The sequence below is a fragment of the Scleropages formosus genome, chromosome 8 (assembly GCF_900964775.1).
Source record: "Scleropages formosus chromosome 8, fSclFor1.1, whole genome shotgun sequence".
Lineage (NCBI taxonomy): Eukaryota > Metazoa > Chordata > Actinopteri > Osteoglossiformes > Osteoglossidae > Scleropages > Scleropages formosus.
In genome coordinates, this window is record NC_041813.1 from 1,053,790 (window position 1) to 1,073,433 (window position 19,644).

The 19,644-nt window shown below is 46.0% G+C and overlaps 1 protein-coding gene across 1 annotated transcript in view; it reads left to right on the plus strand.

Annotated features, from left to right (window-relative positions):
- Positions 1–15,123, plus strand: part of LOC108925798 (gamma-aminobutyric acid receptor subunit pi) — a 31,413-nt gene extending 16,290 nt beyond the window's left edge. Inside the window, exons 3-10 of the mRNA XM_029254266.1 lie at positions 6,010–6,122; positions 6,441–6,508; positions 7,288–7,505; positions 8,303–8,385; positions 11,879–12,016; positions 12,319–12,471; positions 12,787–12,980; positions 14,785–15,123. Coding sequence (XP_029110099.1) covers positions 6,010–6,122; positions 6,441–6,508; positions 7,288–7,505; positions 8,303–8,385; positions 11,879–12,016; positions 12,319–12,471; positions 12,787–12,980; positions 14,785–15,123 — 1,306 coding nt within the window. The remainder of the gene's footprint in view (positions 1–6,009; positions 6,123–6,440; positions 6,509–7,287; positions 7,506–8,302; positions 8,386–11,878; positions 12,017–12,318; positions 12,472–12,786; positions 12,981–14,784) is intronic.
- The last annotated feature ends 4,521 nt before the right edge of the window (positions 15,124–19,644 follow it).

A 19,644-nucleotide genomic window follows, 5' to 3' on the forward strand; every position in this document is an offset into this window, starting at 1 on the left:
GATTGAGACATCAGAGTGTCAAAGTTAGCTCTCGCTTGGCTCGGTGTAATTGCCTGGGACATCAGAGAAGTGGCCATAAAATGTGGCAGTAGGAAGCCCGTTTACAGAACCATGCCTGCATGAGAGGTATGTGTGAGTTTCAGGTAGCGTGAGGGCACCTTGCTCAAATGTTCAGAACCATAGAGGAATGTCCTTCTTGCATTCAGCTCTTTGATAACAACATTTTGTTTGTTTTTCCTCTGCCCGAAGACGTGATGCATCAAGCTACCATCCAAACCACCGTTCCTCCCATAAACACATGGCAACAAGGTGGTCTTCTCTTTAAAGGCCCGAGGTGTATGCCAGGGCCGTGCAGGTCTCTCTGTTGGTGGAGGTGTCCAAAGGCTACTCGGGTCACACACCAAAGACATTCTGCATTTCAGGTGAATTGGCAGGGCTTAATGTTTGAATTAACATCAACTCTATATGTTTCCGTATGTCACCTCCCTGGATAACCGACAGTCTCCTTAACACTCAGTCGTTTTATTGGAGCTGGAACTCCATGCATGTTTTTTCTCCTGTTGCTACTAGGGAAATGTGATGAAGTTTAAGGTTTAGGTATAAGTTGTCTGAACCAAAGTTCCGTTCTTAGTCTTTTCTTGTAAGGTTTTATCTTACCTAGGGTTTGATGGCTTCATTTAAAAAAAAATAAAAATTCCTGTGGTTTAAACATTCTGCTACTTCTAAAAAATCCCTAATAGCTGAAACCCAGATACTCACCCTTTAAGGTGACACGATTAGTACGGCTTGTCTGTATCACTACTGCATATTAATGTTTTGGAATATGGGAAAAAAAATTAGCCACTTGACCATCTGATATAGCGTGATCTGATGAAAGAAATGGATTGTGTTTAGCGTTGATATTATTTTTCAAATATATAGCTATATAGTGGTAACAAAAATAATGCTGATGTGTTCTTCAATTTTTATGGCATTATTTTGTGCAATACAATTGCAACCAGTTCCTAGACAGTTTATGTCTGTCTTCTGTTGTTTTTTGTAAGACACATTTAAATCATGTTTATATCAGCCAGCGAGTTTGGCTGGGTCCTGCCCTCTGGTGGGTCTGGGGTTCGAGTCCTGCTGGGGGTGCCTTGCGATGGAGTGGCATCCCGTCCTGGGTGTGTCCCCTCCCCCTTCAGCATTGTGCCCTGTGTTGCCGGGTTGGACTCTGGCTCACCAGGACAAGCAGTTTCAGGCAATGTGTTTCACTTCAGGATTTTATTATTCTAATGAAAGTTTAATCGAGACATAGCAGCACACATTCCATGAGACATAGCTAGCTTTAACGCCAGCTTGTCTTTGTGTCAAAAAAGATGTAAAAAGCATATCCTCAGTACCCATGGAAACAACCTAGTTTATGATGCTTCATTTGTTTGCAGGTTGCTTGACTTATCCAATGCATTAATGAAATCTTATCAAATCGTATCAAATCTTATTCGACGTTATAAATAGTAATGAGCACACAAAGGAAAATTACCGAAGGTTATTAATATTAAATATCTTGTTACACGGGTTACAAAAGCCATGAAAGAAAACTCAGTCCTTTTATCTGTCATGCCCAGCCCGAAGTGAGAGGTTTACCTGTCCTTAGTGATCGGCAGCAGAGTTCTCAGGTGAACAAACTGGGGATGAGAGAATTGTGCTGTATGTTCTTTGTCATGGGGAGGAAACGTAAAAGGAGTGCGCAGCTCAGATTCCTTCTTTTCAAATTAAATATGAATCTGAGTTGTATTATGCACGATGGAAAAACACTAAGAAAGTGAACCTTCATGAAACAATTATATAAAAGTGGCAACGTGTCACTCCAGGATGTTATTTGTATTGAGCCACATCGTATGACCGGTGGACAGCCGCTGGCCAACACCAGCCCAGGTCAGTTGGATGGGACCAGTGTATTAATTTATAACATATAATATACACAGGCAGTGGCGTGGCCCAAAGCACGTGTCCATGGCTCTGCGGCTTCCTTAGCCAGCCAGGAACACGCTGCCTTCTGCACCTTTTCCTCGGGCTCCAGAAGTTAAAGTTCCAAGAAGTTTGACTGTGCTTAGAATATTAATGAAGAGTATTGCACTTATGCAAAGCCCCTAGATTGCTTTCGCGATGTTTACATGTGCTGTTATGCTCTGGGGCCTGTTATTTTTAAAACAGAGCTTGCTTTGGTTTAGGGATGAATAACACTGCCAGCAAAAGCCACGAGGAGCTGAATGCTGGGGACAAGTCGATAGCACCTCCTCAATTGACAGATTTTTATTAAAAAATTGAAGGCTTTAGTAATCTGTAACTAGGCTCTTGAGTGCCTGTGTAATCACATGTTCCCCACGCTCCAGCACACACACACACACACACACACACACGAGATCAAAGTCACACACACCCACTAAGACGACTCCGTTTTCCATGTCCCACACACTGCCGCACACTATTAGCTACACAAGCAAAGAAGCTCAGAGGTGCAAGTTCACATGTGTCTTGGCTAATTTGAGACAAAATGCAAATATAAATATGTACATATGCATGACAGTGGGGCTCAGATACTGTAATGCTGGCGGATGGCATATTCAGGCGATTTTTTTAAAGCCTGTTACAAATTGCTGGTTCCAAAACAGTGGCAGTTCACTGAAGCAGTGTGAGATTTTCTCCTGCTAATTGCAATAATGCAGAGACGCTGCACCCAGGAAGCACAGCGAAGACAAATCAGACAAATCCTTTCAAAGAAAGTCTTGCCTATGTTTTTTTTCATCTGACTCTTTTCTTTAAGACAGTTTGCAGTCTTATTTTATACATTAAACTACATACAATTCATTCATTTTGTATCGATGGAGGGGAAGTACTTTTCTCAAGGTTCCTACAGATTTTATTCCCATTCTCCCTCTTGATTTATATTCCCTATTTTGTGCTTTTTATTCTGTTCCTTTTGCTGCGTTGTTCTTGGGTGGAATGGTGACGTTCAAGCTCCACACAACTCAAACGTGGGTTCAAATCCAGCCCATTCTTTGTGGAGTTTGTGGTGGATTTTCTACAGGTTCTCTCATTTCCTCCCCCAGTCCAAAGGCAGGTGTTTCAGGTCAATTAGTGACTCTGGAATTATTAGCGTGCGAGGGTGTGTCTATGTGAATAAGTGTGTGTGTGTGTGTGTGTGTGTGTGTGTGTGTGTGACCGCCCTGCGATAGACTGGAGTCCCATGTACCAGGGTGTACCCTGCGTTGTACCATATGCCTCTCATATTGAGTCTGAACCACCCCATTTGACAAGAGCTTGTTAATAACTAATCAATTCCTTATTTCACTTATTGCTTCTTTTTTAGCTACATATAAACATTTACGTTGCATTGCAGGAGTGGCTCTGTAAAGGACTGATTTTAAATTGTTTTACAATTGTATCCCACTCATGTTTCTTCTGTATTGTATAAAACCTCCTTTTAAATGTGCTGTATAAAATAAAGGTGATTATTACTATAATTAATATTGACCAGGTAATTGTCATAATTCTTGAAATCAATCATAACCCTTCTTCACTGAGCTCTTTGTAAAGTGTCATTTATGAAAAAAGAACAGTAATGCAGTGTCATTCGTAATGATACTGTCCTTCAAGAGAATTCTGCGTTTTATCGCTCCAGGTTTTTCTAGTGCCTTAAAATTTTTCCGCACTTTCTTTAAAACTTCTGTACTTAAGGGACCTGATGGATTCTTTGGAACCCACACAGCACTACCTTAGAACTGACATGTATAGGAGAAGCCACCTGTGTGGAGGTGGGATTCTACTTGCCTTGCTTGGTGCTTAACATCGCGAAGGCTTATATTTCCAGTTTCTTTTGAGAAATTTCTGTTCTCAAAAGGCGTTTCTTGTAAAGAGAGCTCACAGTTCACCATACCGTTCTTAGAGTTCCATTCTTAGCTTTTACGGGTTAAATAGGTTTTAAGAAACTTTTCAAAGTGGCCGAAACACACAGCGGTGGCAACAGCTGGACACACAGACACTTGTTCCCTTGTAAGCACATCTCCTCATTAAAACAATTTCAGCGCTCATGGTGTTTTATGTCCAAATGGCAAACATAAACAACGTTTCTAATTGGGTTCACAGCTTTGCATGAGTAAGAGCGGGAAATAATGAGGTATTTGGGTGCTTTTACACTCAATTAGGTTGAAATGTTACTTCAGGGTAATTACTTTATTTAATTGCTTGTCTTTGTTTTCTGCATGGTTTGGATCAGTGCTGGTGCTGGGCCTTCCAAGCGCTGGTTTTGGTACTTCAGTTTCAGAATAACAACAAGAAGTGTGTGTGTGTGTGTGTGTGTGCGTGTGTGTGTATGTGTGTGCGTGTGTGTGTGTGTGCGTGTTGTACACTGGGTTTGTCCTTGCATGATACAGTGAAATATTACAACAAGGATGTGGTCCTGTGTCCCACCTCTCCATCCGTTACGGGTTATGACTTCGTCTTTGATCGACGCAAATTCTGATCGGAAGTTATTAGCACGATATCTTGTACTATTAATATATTTGCACAGGACACAGACATTTCTGCACGGTTTTTTAAAACGCATTAAGCTGTAAATGTTGCGCTTTTTGCTTTTTTATTTTTATTTATTTTTTTATACACACATGTACTTTCTTCACTTAAAAAATTATGCCAAACATTTTACTCTTTTTAGCTGTCATAATGTAAACTCTTTTCTATCTTTACCCAGTGTTAGCATAAAACTTTAGAAATAGCATCTGTATTGTTTTAGAAATATTTAGGTGACACTGAGAAAGAGGTAAATATAATGGAAGTTACATTTTAAGTGATATAATTAGCATTTTTTTTTGCTTATTCCATTATTGCAATATTAGTGTTATTTAGAGCATCATTCAGAGACAAGTGTTTCCACTGAAGGCTAACAATCTTGGGAAAGGTGGTACCCTCGCATATATCCTCTGTCATCTCAATTACGTTATCCCTTGTTTTTGACCATGCATTTTTTTCTTGGTTTTGCTTGCTCACTAATTGAGCAAAAGATGTGTTTGCCACCTTTCTTATTTGCCAAGAAAATAATGCTCTCAGATGGGGTTTTCCTCCACGAGGCTAATTCCTCCATAGAGTATGTGAGTCACCAAGAGCATTTGAATCACATTCCTACCGTTTCTGGTCCATGTGCGGTTGTTCTATTTTAATGCATTTTTGGTTACGTAAAGAGATTTGTTTTCCCTGCATGTTTTAACAGAGACTCAGCTTGTATTAAGGGCTGCTTTGTGGTTTGCAGTGTACAGAGTCAGAGTTCATATCTGCACGTCAGTGCCCAGCAATGTGATGGGCTCACTCGCACTGAACTCCAGCAAAGGAAAATAAAAGTAAATTTGATTAACCAGTTTTGAATCATGGAGTAAATAAAGTGCTGCTTGAAAGTATGGGAACCCTTTAGGGGTGCTCATTATGCTTGTATTAAATCTTGAAATAATCCTGTTAAAAGAATAAGTGATTACGATTTATACCCCGATTCTATTTACCTACTTGGTTTCACCAGCGCAACAGTGCGTGCAAATAACTGGTCTTACGCACCTATTGTGTCACATGAGAAAGACTGATTCTCGATAAATGTCAATTTCATGGTATTTCATGGTAAAACTAAGGGACACAGGGAGTTGACAGACTTTCGAACAGCACCGTACATACATCGGACTGAATGAGAAGGTGGATTTTTTCTTTTTTCCCTGAATTTCACATGCTTTCATCAGAGTGATTTCTGTTTTGTTCCCAACAGGAGGTAACCCTATTGCAGAAATCCATTTTGCGCTTCATCCTGCATAGTTTGACTACTTTTTACTCTCCGTCCATACAAATGATGAGACTGGGGGAGAATTCCAGTGCTGCCACTCTGTCCTTTTGTCCAGCTGAATTGGCAGACGCTTGCTGATGCGAGCGCAACGTCTAGTACGACAGTAAGGAAAAGCGCCTTCTCATTGTACAGCTTATGAACTTCTCCTGCAGGACGATGGAAAACTTTTTACTCAGCGCAGAAGTGAAGGAGGGTGAGATCCTTCCACCCACAATCCAGAAGCTCATGAAGGGATACAACAAATACCTTCGGCCTTTCTTTGATAGTAAGGCGATAAATTTACGGCTTTTTTTTTAACCTACTCTGTGTCTTTTTTGCATGATTCTTGAAGACTTTAAAAAGAGACTTAGAACCAACGCTGTTTACGTGTGTTATTTTTGTGAGCTGAAAGTCGTCGCAGCAGTGACAGTTCTCTCTTCTGATACCTAGAATGTAGAGTAGAATGTATAGAGTCTGGTGTGTGTGAGTGTGTGTGTGCGCTTGTGATGGAGAGGCAGAGAGAGATGTGCTCTTCATCTTCCTTTTCCTTCTTGCCTGTCACTAGTGTCTCATGTGATTTTACGTTGTACTGTTTACTCCTCAGACGGTCCTGTGACAGTGGGTATGAGTTTGGACATAGCGAGTATCGACACCATTTCTGAAATAAACATGGTAAGAACCTTGCTGAGCAGTCCCCCTCACGCATGGCAACACGTTAATGCCGACGAGACCATAAGATTCAAACTAAGAGGGGAAACGGGCCGAAGGCACCATTCCACGACTCTTCATTCTTCCAGGACAGGACACTTTACTGGTGCATTCGAACCCCGGTGCAGCACCTCCTTCATGGCAGCAGCCATAGAGACCTTCTTATGATTCAATCATCAGCGTGCAAATCATCAACTGGAAAAACTTTACAAATGAGCCTTGAACACGGAGCTCTTTGCTCTCCGCTCAATGAGTAGGTCAGCAAAATATAGCAACGTGTGTGTGGCCCACATATGGGAGCAGCCAAACCCAGTGACTCCATTCAGCGAAATGAATTTCGTTCATCGCTGGGCCACGTTTCAGTGTCACACTTTGACTTACAGCATATTGAAATAATGCAACTCCATCTGCACGTTGACTTTCTTACGGAAATGCGCTCATTGTGTCTTTGCTCATTAATCATGGACAAAATCAAAACACTGCTTAAAAATCAGGCTTGTAATTTGGGCTGCTAACAAATTGCTAAATTAATTTCTAAATTGGAACTGATTTGACCGAAAACAGTCTGGAAAAGAACTGTGAAAGCGGGATTCTAGTTGTACGGTTTTTTCAATTAAAATGAAATACTGTAATATCTCTGTTTAGTTTGGGAAACAGTTGCCTCATCATCCAGTAAATCCCCAACAATAACATTATTGTTATATTAGAATAACCTACTTGTGTGTGTGTGCGTGTTGCCGTAGGACTACACAGCCACCATATTCCTGCGGCAGCGCTGGACAGATGAGCGTCTTGTTTTCGATGGAAACAAGAGCTTAAGTCTAGACGGCCGACTCGTGGAACTGCTGTGGGTCCCAGACACGTTCATCGTGGACTCCAAGAAATCTTTCCTCCATGACATCACGGTTGAGAACCGACTGATCAGGATATTTCCCAATGGCACAGTTCTTTATGCACTGAGGTGAGTGAGTTCATCATGCTATGGGGTTCAGCGCAACGTGAAACGTAATTAATTTGAAAGAATTTCGTACTTCTGCTTTGAAGTAAAGAAGTTTAAGTCAAATGCTGCAGCCGTTTCCTTATTTGCATGTTGTGAGAATATGTTATATATTTTATGAATACATTTGTAAATGCTTTAAAATGTTTTAGGTTATGTTTCTTAAATGTAAGTTTTATGTTTAGCTAAATAATTTGCAGGTTTAATAAATGTAAGAAAATTATGCAAATGTGCTGCATGCATTTGGCCCGAATCATAGATAACGTAGGAGGCAATACCGAGGCAAGGCATGTGTGTTGGCAGCTCCGCACGAGACATTGCAGACATGAGCATGAAGAATCAACATTAAAATGACCGAGCAAATCAAACGAAATGTATTAAAAATCATTAGAAAGAGTGAGAACATTTCTTGCACATCCAACAAGTTTATGACCGTATGGGCTTATGGATATGGATGTGTTTCGTGTGTGGATGTATGCATTTATTTGTACTCTGTCTGGATGTCTTTCAGTCAGTATGTGTGTATGCATCTGTGTGTGTGAGAGAGACAGACAGGACAGTGACAGCACGTGAAACCAAAGGTTCGAAAGAGTTCTGTTTTGCAACAAGTTTTACGATATCAGCACTCATACATTGCCTCGGTCCTGCAGAAAGGAGAGGAGAGGAGAGGAGAGCGGGGGGGAATTTTGGCCGCTTTTTGAGGAAACTTATATAATGTCTGTCATCTGCCATCTGTCTCTCGTGCCTGCTCCTTTTTTAAGGATCACCACAACTGTGGCCTGCAATATGGACCTCACCAAGTACCCCATGGATAAGCAAACCTGCACGCTGCAGCTGGAGAGCTGTAAGGCCACGTTCGCCGGAACAATTTTGCACACATTTTGCGCGCTTTGCTCAAAGGGAGCAGCTGCCGCTGGGCTCCAGCGCTGCGGTCAGCGGTCCGGGTCGCGAACGCACGCGCCGAACGTACTTGCAGAACGTCGTCAAGGCCGACGCCGAATCGCCGGTGGCGAACAGACGGTTGCCTTTTTGCGTTCGTGCGGAAATACATTTCGATGGGCCACCGACAAACCGGCAGGGCAAATTATTTTGACTTGTTGGAAAACCTTACATGTTAATATTAAGTTGCAGAAGCTCTAAACCGGTTTTTATCTTCGGAGAGGGGATATTTATATTTCCTGGAAAGGGAATGCGGTCATTTTGAGTTGGCACGGCGTTAATTTGGGGTGAAGGGTTTAAGAGCGCGGAAACGCAGAAGTGACTCGCGAACACATGTGAATAATTAGTCCGTTAGCGGGAGCGGTTCTGCGCGCACTGCTGCCCCGGGCTGCAACCCCACGTGAGCCCGGCGCTCCGGCCAAGCTGCTCTAACGCCGCGCTGCTAAGCGCATCATCGGTACCCCGTGTGTGCGGAGCACCACGTTTACATGTTACACGCACCCTGGTACCCTGCACTGAAATGTCATTACCTTAGGGCACACCGCTGGGGTAAGGAAAATTATAATGTTAAGCTCGTGCAATGAATTATTATAATTCACCCTCCCCGCAGCAGCCTCTCCTTATTGTATCGGTTCATAATAAGTACCTTGATCGGTGACACTTCAGCAGGAACGAGATTTGAAGCAGGAACCTCAGGACCGCATGGCAAGAGCACTAACTGCTCGCCTGCCCAAGGCACATTTTTCCAGTTTATGCATGTATTATTATTATTCTTATTATTATTCTTATTATTATTCTTTCTTTTCTAATGCCAAATGGACATGCAGGCACAATACCAACAAAACTGCGGTTACTTCCAGCTATGTATTTTCACACTCACTGACAATTTTGCCCACGTGTGCACAGCAATCGCATCATAGCTGGGCAATGTGACACAGATTTGTTTGCTTGGAAAACAAACATATTTTCGTATCGCATACCATCTGGTGAAAAGGAAAATAATCTGCTTTGAAATGCAGGCATAATCTCCTTTGCTGGATGCAGGTATTGGCCCAAGTTTCACGCTGCAAATGTGCGTTTCCGTTCGTATTTAGCGTGCGACCCACTTGTGCCCACACTCCCGGGGGGTTCGGGCCCATTATGGGTTGCGTTTGCAATGACATCTGCCCCGTTGGCTCAGGGTCTTCCGCGGCAGCCGGGCGCGGCCCCTCGGTCGCTCTTTCGGAAAGTGTGCCGAGGCCCCGCGCCTCCGTTCAAGCTCATTACGTCGGGTGAACCCGGGGGGGGGGGGGCGAGCAGCGTACCTGCCCGGCGCAGGAGGGGGCGGGACCGCGAGGGCCTCCGGACGCCGCCTCCCGTTTGTTCGCCGGCGGCAGACAGGCAGGCCGTACAGCCGCTCGCCTCCAGCCGAACGGCGTATTCTCGGTCCGCCGGGAGAGGGCGGCCGTGCGAGCGCATCGGGAGGCCCGTTTCAGAGGGTCGGGGTTTGAGATTTTTCTGAAACGAGTCACAAATGCGGTAAAAATGAATTACAGACTGTTATCCTTAAGCTGCTCTAATTTGATTTAGTGAGACGTATTTAAGAAATATTTGGTGTGAACTTTGACACTGTTAAGGGTAACACAGCAGATATGAGACTGCACTTGAAATGTGTCACGTGTACACGCACGCACGCACGCACGTACGCACACACGCACACACACACAGACACACGCACGCACACACACACACACGCCTTGCCAGAGTTCTGTCATGCTTCTCAGCAGGAACCTCAGAATGGCAGCTCAAAGGTGCGGACTGATGGTGACCCGTGTTACTCCCGAACACAGCGCCGAGGCGAGTACCCATACTGCCTCGCAATGTCACTGCGGCAGCTGGCGCCGTACCCCACCCGGCCAACACCTCCCCCCTCCCCCACCCTGTCGCGCTGGCCGTCCCAGCAGGGATCAGGAGCATTATTGCTCGACTTTGCAGTGACATCTGTCCCATTGGCTCAGGGCCTCCGGCACGACCCAGGAGAAACGGCAGAATGCGCACGTGTCAAAGGACTGCGCCGGTGGGAAGGAGTGTGCGTGACGGCCCGATACTCGACACGTACCGAGGAATCCCTTCTTATTGCTCGCGCAATGACCTCGTGCTCCGTCCTTCTATCTGCTTTTGCGACGCCGTCGCGGGCGTCGGTTGCGAGCAGCGTACGTTTCGGTTGCATTTCCATCGACTCGTTTGAGGAGACGCCTTTTTTCGAAGCGACGCGCATCTCGGGGGTCTCTGCAGAAAGAGCTTCGCTTCGCCGGAAGGAGATGCGCGATGCTGGAGTGCAGTCAATTTGTCCCATGCCGCCACAGGAACCGGTAAACAGGGCATCGATAGCTGCAGACAGGCCTTCGCGCCGGGACACGAATCGGTCGTGAAAAAGTACAGTATCGGAGAAGCGACTCGGACTCGTTAGATGCGACGTATGTTGGAGAGCGGCGTCTGCGCGCGTTACGACCCCTTCGCTTTCACCCAGCCTGCAAACTTGACACGTGGTTTTTGCTGCGCGTTATGGATTCAAGGAAGACGATGATGGATTACTGCATGAATGTTTTCAGCACGGGGGGGTGCGGTGGCGCAGCGGGTTGGACCGGGTCCCGCTCTCCGGTGGGTCTGGGGTTCGAGTCCCGCTTGGGGTGCCTTGTGACGGACTGGTGTCCTGTCCTGGGTGCGTCCCCTCCCCCTCCGGCCTTATGCCCTGCGTTGCCGGGTTAGGCTCTGGCTCCCCGCGACCCCAAATGGGACAAGCGGTTTGGAAAATGCGTGTGTGTTTTCAGCCTGGCTCATGGGGGGAGTTGCCAATGATGCCGCAGTGTTTGGGGAGCAACTCGCAATTATTTTCACTCAAAGTGTGCCTCAATTAATAATGCATGGCTTCCTTACACTACGGTGTGTCCGTCGGCTGTTGGAGAAGAGGAAAACACACGTTTAATGAGAAATTCCTGTGTGATGTTGGGGGGGGGCAGTCATGTCATTAAGGGACACTTCCGAAGCGCTGCCTTACACTCCCGTGAATGTAGGGCGCCCTCTAGCGGCACGGAGGGGAATGAAGCGGAATGAAGCGGAACTGCGCCGCTCACTGCGCTCCTTCTCTCTGCGCTCATCATTTCATAGCCTTCGTTACATTATTATTATTATTATTATTATTATTATTAATACTTTCTTATTTTTTCTTTAATCTACAGCAATATCTTATTCCTTGATACCGAGAAGCAGCGCGTAGCTTGTAAGGTTTTCCCACAAATCAAGTCCAAAGCAGCTTTTATTTAAGGCACAGACAGAGGTCAAACATTTTAAGTGTTTCACTTTACCTGGAATTCTTTCTTTCTTTCTTTCTTTCTTTCTTTCTTTCCACCCACACACAGGGGGCTACAATGTGAACGACGTCATGTTCTACTGGACCAGGGGCAACGAGTCGGTGAGCGGCTTGGACACGCTGCGGCTCGCCCAGTACACCGTGGAGGACCACTACACCTCCGTGTCCGAGGCCATTTACGAGACGGGTGCGGCTCTGCGGCGCCCCCTGGCGTCAGCGCTCCAGTACCGCCGTGTGCCGACAGACGCTGACTGTTCCTCATGTTAGGGACTCTCCCGCAGCCTCTTATTGCCACGTCTCTCTTCAAATTACGTGCAAGAAGGAGACGGGGTCCATAGTGTGTCTGTTATAAATACAATTATATTTCTTGCAGTTGTCACAGGCCTATCAGCCCATTTCCTATTTCACTTCCAAGTCAAATTCCTTCCCTGCAGAGCCAAACAAACGCTGTGTGTTTTTTCTCATACCCTTTCATGACTCTGCTTACAGGACATTACCCCAAACTTATCTTCCACTTTGAACTGAAGAGGAGCATTCTGTATTTCATTCTGGAGACCTATGTGCCCTCGAGCCTCCTGGTGGTCCTGTCCTGGGTGTCCTTCTGGATCAGTCAGTCCTCTGTTCCCGCTCGCATCTGTATAGGTACCTTCACGTACGCCGGAAACACCACACCCTGCGTAACGGCGCCATACATTCATGCCTGAAGGCTCGTTTTATTTTAGACCTGCGGCGCATCTCAAGGCGCCTGGTCTTCCTTACGTAGCTGCCCTCGTGCCCCTCCGGCTGCACCTGCTCACACGCCTGTTCACCGTTCTGCTGTACCTCAGCGCAGATCTGAATACTAGGTCCACCTTCTTCTTCGCAGTTAATGACACCCTCTCGGTCTTACGGTGCCGTCTAACATTTCCGACAAGTGCTAACCATGAGGTGCAATGCTGTGACTGTGTCACACTCAAGGGGTGACCACGGTCCTGACCATGACCACGCTGATGATGGGTGCCAGAACCTCACTGCCCAACGCCAACTGCTTTATCAAGGCCATCGATGTCTACCTGGGAATCTGCTTCAGCTTTATCTTCGGCGCCCTCATCGAGTACGCCGTCGCCCACTTCTGCACCTTGCAACACCCGGACATCACACGTGGAATCATGGTGAGACCCTGGTCCCTGTTGTTAGAGCTGCCGTTCTCATGAGCGTAGCCTTCATCTCCAGATCACAAGTTCATCCCAGTGGTGAGATCCTCATCGCTGTTGTCCCGTGTCTTTGCCTGAGTGTTCCCCATGGGCTCCTCACCATCATCACCATCATCACCATCATCGAGCTACCGGCGTGACAGGTAGGTTGCTCATCTCATGCACATCATCCCTTTAGCCTTCATCGCAGGCTTCTCTGTGGTATCATGAAGCAATGAAATGCTAAACTGAGATGTGCTTCTTTAACTTTAAACCAGTGTTGCATTATTCCCACAATGTATTTCTTGTTTTTATTACAGCCCTTCAATTTTTCATTATGCATCTGCTTCGTAGTGTTAGACCTGTTATTCATTATTGCCACACTGCGGTAAAATTCTATGTTCTTTCAAGAATAAAATTGCACTGCTTTCTCTCTGAAACAAGGTATTTATATGAAATGCACTTTAAATTACATAGATTAATGTCACTTATGAAAACCTGTGTCAAAGCTAGACATGGCAGTAAAGGAACAAAGAATTTGTTTATAATAGTGTATTATGAATAAAGGGGCCAGTACTTTTAACTGAAAATATATCCAGGCTGAATATTTCCTTTTTCTAATTTAAACATAAAAAATAAATCATAAACCACTTAATTAAAGTACACACACTTTTACTCATTTCCTCACATTTCCTGTAGATGCAAAACTACTGTGGAAATTTCCAAAGAGAAACATTTGACACACTCTTAACGTTCCTTTTGTTTGGAATGAAGAAAGAAGAAGAAAAAAAATAATAATGTATTATGTAATGGGTTTTACGTAATGGGTTATTTTTGTACCTCCTGTCGGTGGAGGAAAACAGTGTACCAGATCATTAGGAGAAATAAAAAGTGAACATAAAGAAGCCGAAGGTCCACAGCCTGTCCGTTGCTCTCTGAGCTGTGAGATTCCGCTCCTCGCTCCCATTCCGAGGTTTCGGTGCAGCTCAAGGTGGCCATGGTGACCATCTTCAGTCTCTCCGATGCCATCTGGCAGAGAGGGTTTGAAACCAGGCCCTGAAAATCTTACCTTCCTCTGTTGCTGTGCAGGCAGAAAAAAAAAAAAAAATTAAAATTCCATTTTTAAAACTAGAGTGTTTAATAAGGACTAAAGAATTCAGTTTATCACCTTGAGAAGAGAACAGTTTTAAAAGAGTCATTCTTTCACTCATACGCCTATAACCACCTGTCCGGTGCAGGGTCATGGTGGTCCAGAGCCTATTCCAAAAACATGACATTTCCGTTAGTTTATCTGGCCGACACTGTTCGCCAAACTACCTCCAGTTATGTACCCATGTGGATAAATAACGGTAATTCTCCTGGAGCAACTGAGGGTAAGTACGTTGCCCAAGGGTACTGCAGCTGGAGGTGGGACTGAAAAAAGTGACCTTTAGCTCAGACTGCAGTTCTAAGCACTACGCTGGTAGATGCCTCACCCCCCCGTGAGAGAGCGTACACACAGGTCGCCATACCGGCTCATCACCGGGCCGTCACGCACACGCGCAAAAACAGCCAGCTGAAGCACGTGTGTTTGGAGAGCGGGAGGAATCCCGCACAAACACGGCAGCGATACGCAGGCTCCACGCGGACCGAGCGAGCCGGGTTTATTCCCGCTTCTGAAGCCACGGGCCAGGAGCCGCGAGGCACCGGTGCCACCCACCGACAGCTTTACCTGCCAAATGCGCGGGAGCGTTTCGGGTTCTCGGCCCTTCGCTGACGCTCATGTTGCTCCCCCCACCCGTAGTGTGAACGCAGCACTCAAGAATGTGAGAGCGAGATGAACGGTATCCTCACCACCATCGCCAGCGACTCCAGCAGGGCCAAGCAGCGCAAGGAAGCATCCGGAACGGCGGGCGGCTGCGGCCGCGGCCCCTCCGACGGCGGCGAGGCCGAGGAGGAGGCGAGCGAAGAGGCGCAGGACCGCTGCCGGAAGTCCCTGTCCCTCCTGAAGAGGGCGGCCCAGCTGGCAAACTGCTGCCACGTGGAGAACCCGCACTACATAGACAACTACTCCCGCGTGTCCTTCCCTTTGTCCTTCATCCTCGTCAACCTCCTTTACTGGACGTACTACCTGTATTTTTAACGCGTGGCCTCGCGCGCGTCTCGCTGTGTGTGAGTCCTGATGATTTTTGTGTGCGTCGGCCCGTCAGGAGCCAGCAGCTGCAGGGAGCTGTTTGAGCGGTGAGAGTGGCGACAGATCGAGCCGTTTCCCTTCCGGAAGCGCGGCATGGGCTCTGCGGCGCTGCACAGCAACACCAGCACACACACACACACGCACACACACAGAGTCACGCTAAGGGTCAGCCTCTCCTTAGGACTGCCGCAGACACGTGGGCTCATGCGGGCGGTGAGAAGCACACGTCTCGCTCGAACCGTTCTAAAGGTAGCGTTTCATCGACAGCATCTACATATTTCTGTGTGCACATCACCCAGGTCCAGAGAGGCTCGACCCAGTCCTGCGGGCGGCGGCCGGAGACTGTGGTACAGGACTCGGCTACTAGTGACCACAGCAGCGCGGAGACCGCGGCACACGGAGCGAGTTAAAGCTTTGCTTGCGTAAAAGTACACCGTTGCGTTCCCCTATGGCCGTTAGGAATCTGTGGCCTTTACGTCATTAGCCGTGTTGAAAAATCTATATAATCTTAGTAAATATCTGAAACTGTGTGCCATGAATCGCTGCACATCATCTGAAGTCAAGTAATGACATGGGTCCATTTACGCATAAATATATGGTATACATGCTGTATGTTTAGGGTTATGCGGTGTAATCTGGGCGATTTTAAGGCCTTTGAGAAAACTGAACGTGGGATTTCTCTGCAACGCTTCATTCTGAATGTATAGAGGAGGGGAACGCTGTTACGCGAGTAAATGAGGGTTTACGTCCGAATACAGGGAATCGAGGCGAACCGGAGACGCACTCTTCTGCATGCAGGATAAGTGGTGCATTGAATTAAAAGGGAAGGAAGGACCAAAGATTTCACGTGCAGTTTGAATTATTTACCATTTAATAGCCATGCTATTTTTTATCTTTATTTTCCATTACTCCTTTTATTACCCCTTTTTTATTGCCGATGGTAAATTCAGCTCATGCTCATGCTAAATAAATCAGAGCATATGTGGTTTATCTAACAAATATGGCTATGTTTTGCTTTTTTGGATGCACAGAAAAACTGATAGAATTAAATCAAGTGCGAGGAATTTCAAACAGACCCCTGGATTAAACTTAGCCCTTGCATTTTATTACTGAATAAGTGCTTGTGTTGAATCCTTTATGATGTCCAATTCCTACTGAAGTAGCACAGTGGGACTTGGGATGGGCATGTATATCTTTGGTTATAAAGTGAATGAAAAAGTACGCTTCATAGTTACAATACAGTAAGTTTGGCACATATTCTCTCTTCTTCTCTTAATTATGCATGTTTTTTTATCCTTTCCTTACAATTACTGTTGAGACAGCTTCTGCTCACGTGAGAAAAAATGGCAAGATACATAGATAAAAATAAAATGGTCAGCCTTCATAGATGTATGGTTTTTAGATGCATCTAAAGGCAAACCCTTCATTTTTTCTATGACATTTTGCAGTTAAGGGGCAACGTTGTGCTGCAGTTAATTCTCTCTCTTTCATCTGTCTTCATAAAACTCGTGCATCCTGCTCATGTGTCTACAGATTCCTGATATCACATCACTGTGTGGACCTTGAAGTTATACAAATTATTTATGCATTTACTGAAAAATATGGTTTATGATGAAATAATGTTGAAAATATTGACAGTTGTATAATGCACGCTTTATATATATTATTTATATATGGCATTTCTTAGATTTTTCAAGAGTCAGAGAATGTTTATAAAAGTTTTATGTATTAAATCCACATTTCTTCTAAAACGATCAAAAATTGTAGCTCTGATTGATTTGTTGACGTGAACGAGAGTCGAAATAAATAAAATGTGTCTGTATCAAAGGTCGTCATCACTTATGATTGCAGCGTTTCAGCAGAAAGTTTCCAAATTCAGCCGTAACCCAAAAGCGACTTTTGCCCATTAAATGGTCAGCAGAAACACGTGTTTTCAAAAGGTTGTCAAAACGAACGGAGCTGTGCCCAACATGTAAAGTGCGTTTATTCAAAGCAACAATCTAACCCTTCACCAGAGTGACCATGTTTGGCAGCTTTAGTCCCTCGACGTGACGCTAATCCTTCAATATGCAAAAAGACGGCTATGCGGGGAAAGGGCTGCAGCTCCTTTGAAGTGAAAGTGCTAAATGTGAAGAGTTTTGCAATTCAGAAAGGGACACAAACTATTATTGTAGAAGCCAGTCACACTTCACTTTCCATCCATCCCTGTATTTGCTCTTTCCAATTTTCTCTTTTCCCTCAAATCCCTGCCAAAGTGTGTGTGTGTGTGTGTGTGTTTTGTCACGGTCACAGTGGTGTCACCGAGAGCAATAGGATCCTACTGCGGGTTCTGCTCACGTTACTCCGGGAACCATTAGCACGTGGGCTCCGGTCCCACAGCTCTCCTCCCGTCGCCGCAAGGGCCCTGACATCTCGCAGCCGCTGCAAAGGCTACAGCGTGAGCAACAAAAGCCCCAACCCTCCACACAAACATTCACGGGAATGCTCTAATGCTGCAGTAGTTTGGTAATTCTGTGCTTTATATGATTATTAAAACCATGTGCCCTAAGAGACTGCAAATTTATTCTCCAATAAATTTATTATTCTGTGCCAGTATATGGGGATATGTACCGTACGTATTTTTCTTTGTATTGAATCGTTGTAACTATGTCTCACGACCGGCCCTTTCAGTACAGTAATAAAGCACTGTAATACACTGCTTCCCATTATGTTTCATTTATATTGTGGCGCGCAGCGCCGTGGGTTTGGATGGGGCGAAGGAGGACGCGGAGGCAGCGTTCATAACGAACGGTTTATTTGAACACCAACACAAAGGGAATAATGCTCTCGGTCCGAGGACCCCTTTTCCTCCAAGACCTGCGCTTACAGCCAACCTGCCTTAGCGCCCCTAAGTTCTCTCTAACACCGTGGCAGCCAGTCAACCCACCATTTCCCCCCGACGTAACCCCAGCGGTTACGGACATTATTTACAGATTTCCCATAATGCAACTATTTACATTAAAGCAGTAACGTGGGTTGTTACAATATTGCTCAGGCCACTGGCGTGTGAGGTGAGCGCACACTTCGGAGTCAGAGAGCCGGGAGCACGGCGGCTCCTGCTAAAATCCACTACGAGGCAAGCGCGTGCGCTCTGACGGATGAAATCATCTACTGGGAACCAGTCCAGCGTCAGAAACATCTGCTTTTTCATGCCTTATGTCTCACCTGTTTATACCGGTTAAGCTGGTTTTGTCCCGTTTCCTCCGATCACGTGTGCGGATGTATGTTCCGAAACATACAAAGGTCATTTAAAAGGGTCATTTCTGCTACATTCGGATCTGTCCCCAGTCACATTCGTTCTTTTGGGATTTCATCGCACCAGAAATGGTAGGGAAATGGTGCGTTATTTCAACTTCTAATTGGACACATCATACGTTAGAGGACCGGAGCAGAGACACGGACACAGTAGCGGTGTGAGAAGGTGTCACACGGTACAGACCGGCTGGACTGATTTGAACAAAGGTGTGTCCCATAACCGAACCCTGATGCTTCTGCTTTATTTAAATTGCCATCACGACTTCTAATCGCTACCTAGAATGCGAAGAGATCGCAAGTTTAAAATGCGCATTTGCGGCCGCAGCTTTGAAACTGGGTTTATCGGCGTGGTAAAAATACGGTTGGTTTCATAGCCTGCATGTGTTTGGTTTCCTTTAATCTCACAGCAGACTTCTTGGCTCTTATAATGTGGAACCCGTGGATTAGGAGGCAACGACACACCGACCCACGAACCCGGCTCGCTCTTCTCGATTCGTTCATCACGTCCGGGGCCCGAACCCAGAGCGAACGCTCAATCTCCGATCAAAGACACGGCGCCTGTCCGCACGTCTTCTTGCTCTACGTGATTAGAGCGCAGGAGCCGCGGCTCGGATGGGCCGAGGACCCGGCGCGGCGGTTCCGCTTGCCGTGAATAATGTGACGGGACACAAAGCGGCGGCGCTGCGGATGCGCTAAAGAGCTGCTTTAACACCTCTGCATGAAGCCCAGTAGGAATGATGGCAAAGCTGCGAGGGGAGATTGTGTCTGTGAGCTTTTTAACAAGTCAACACGTCAAGTGAGTCTGTGCAGCTCCCACTGACTGGGGAGCGTGTTGTTGTGCTTCTTCGAAAGCGCAGCAAGTGGCGAGACACATCGTACGGTGAAAACGTGGTGAAAAGTTCAGTGCTGTGAATTTGAGATAATGTGTAATTATCTTCTTCCTGGAGCGGGGGGTGCTGTCTTACTCATACGCTTCCGACCTCCTGGGCAAGGGCTGCAAGTTAATGGGAGGAAAAGCTGTGGCTGGTCATTAGAACCACTTATATCTTCCCTAAAAGTCCAATGTACGTGCTGCTCTTCGGGGGGGGGGGAGAGTCTCTATGTCGCTTGAGCCAGGGGAGGTGTGTGTGTGTGTGTGTCGGGGGGGGGTCCGCGGAAGCGCAGGATGTGGTGAGC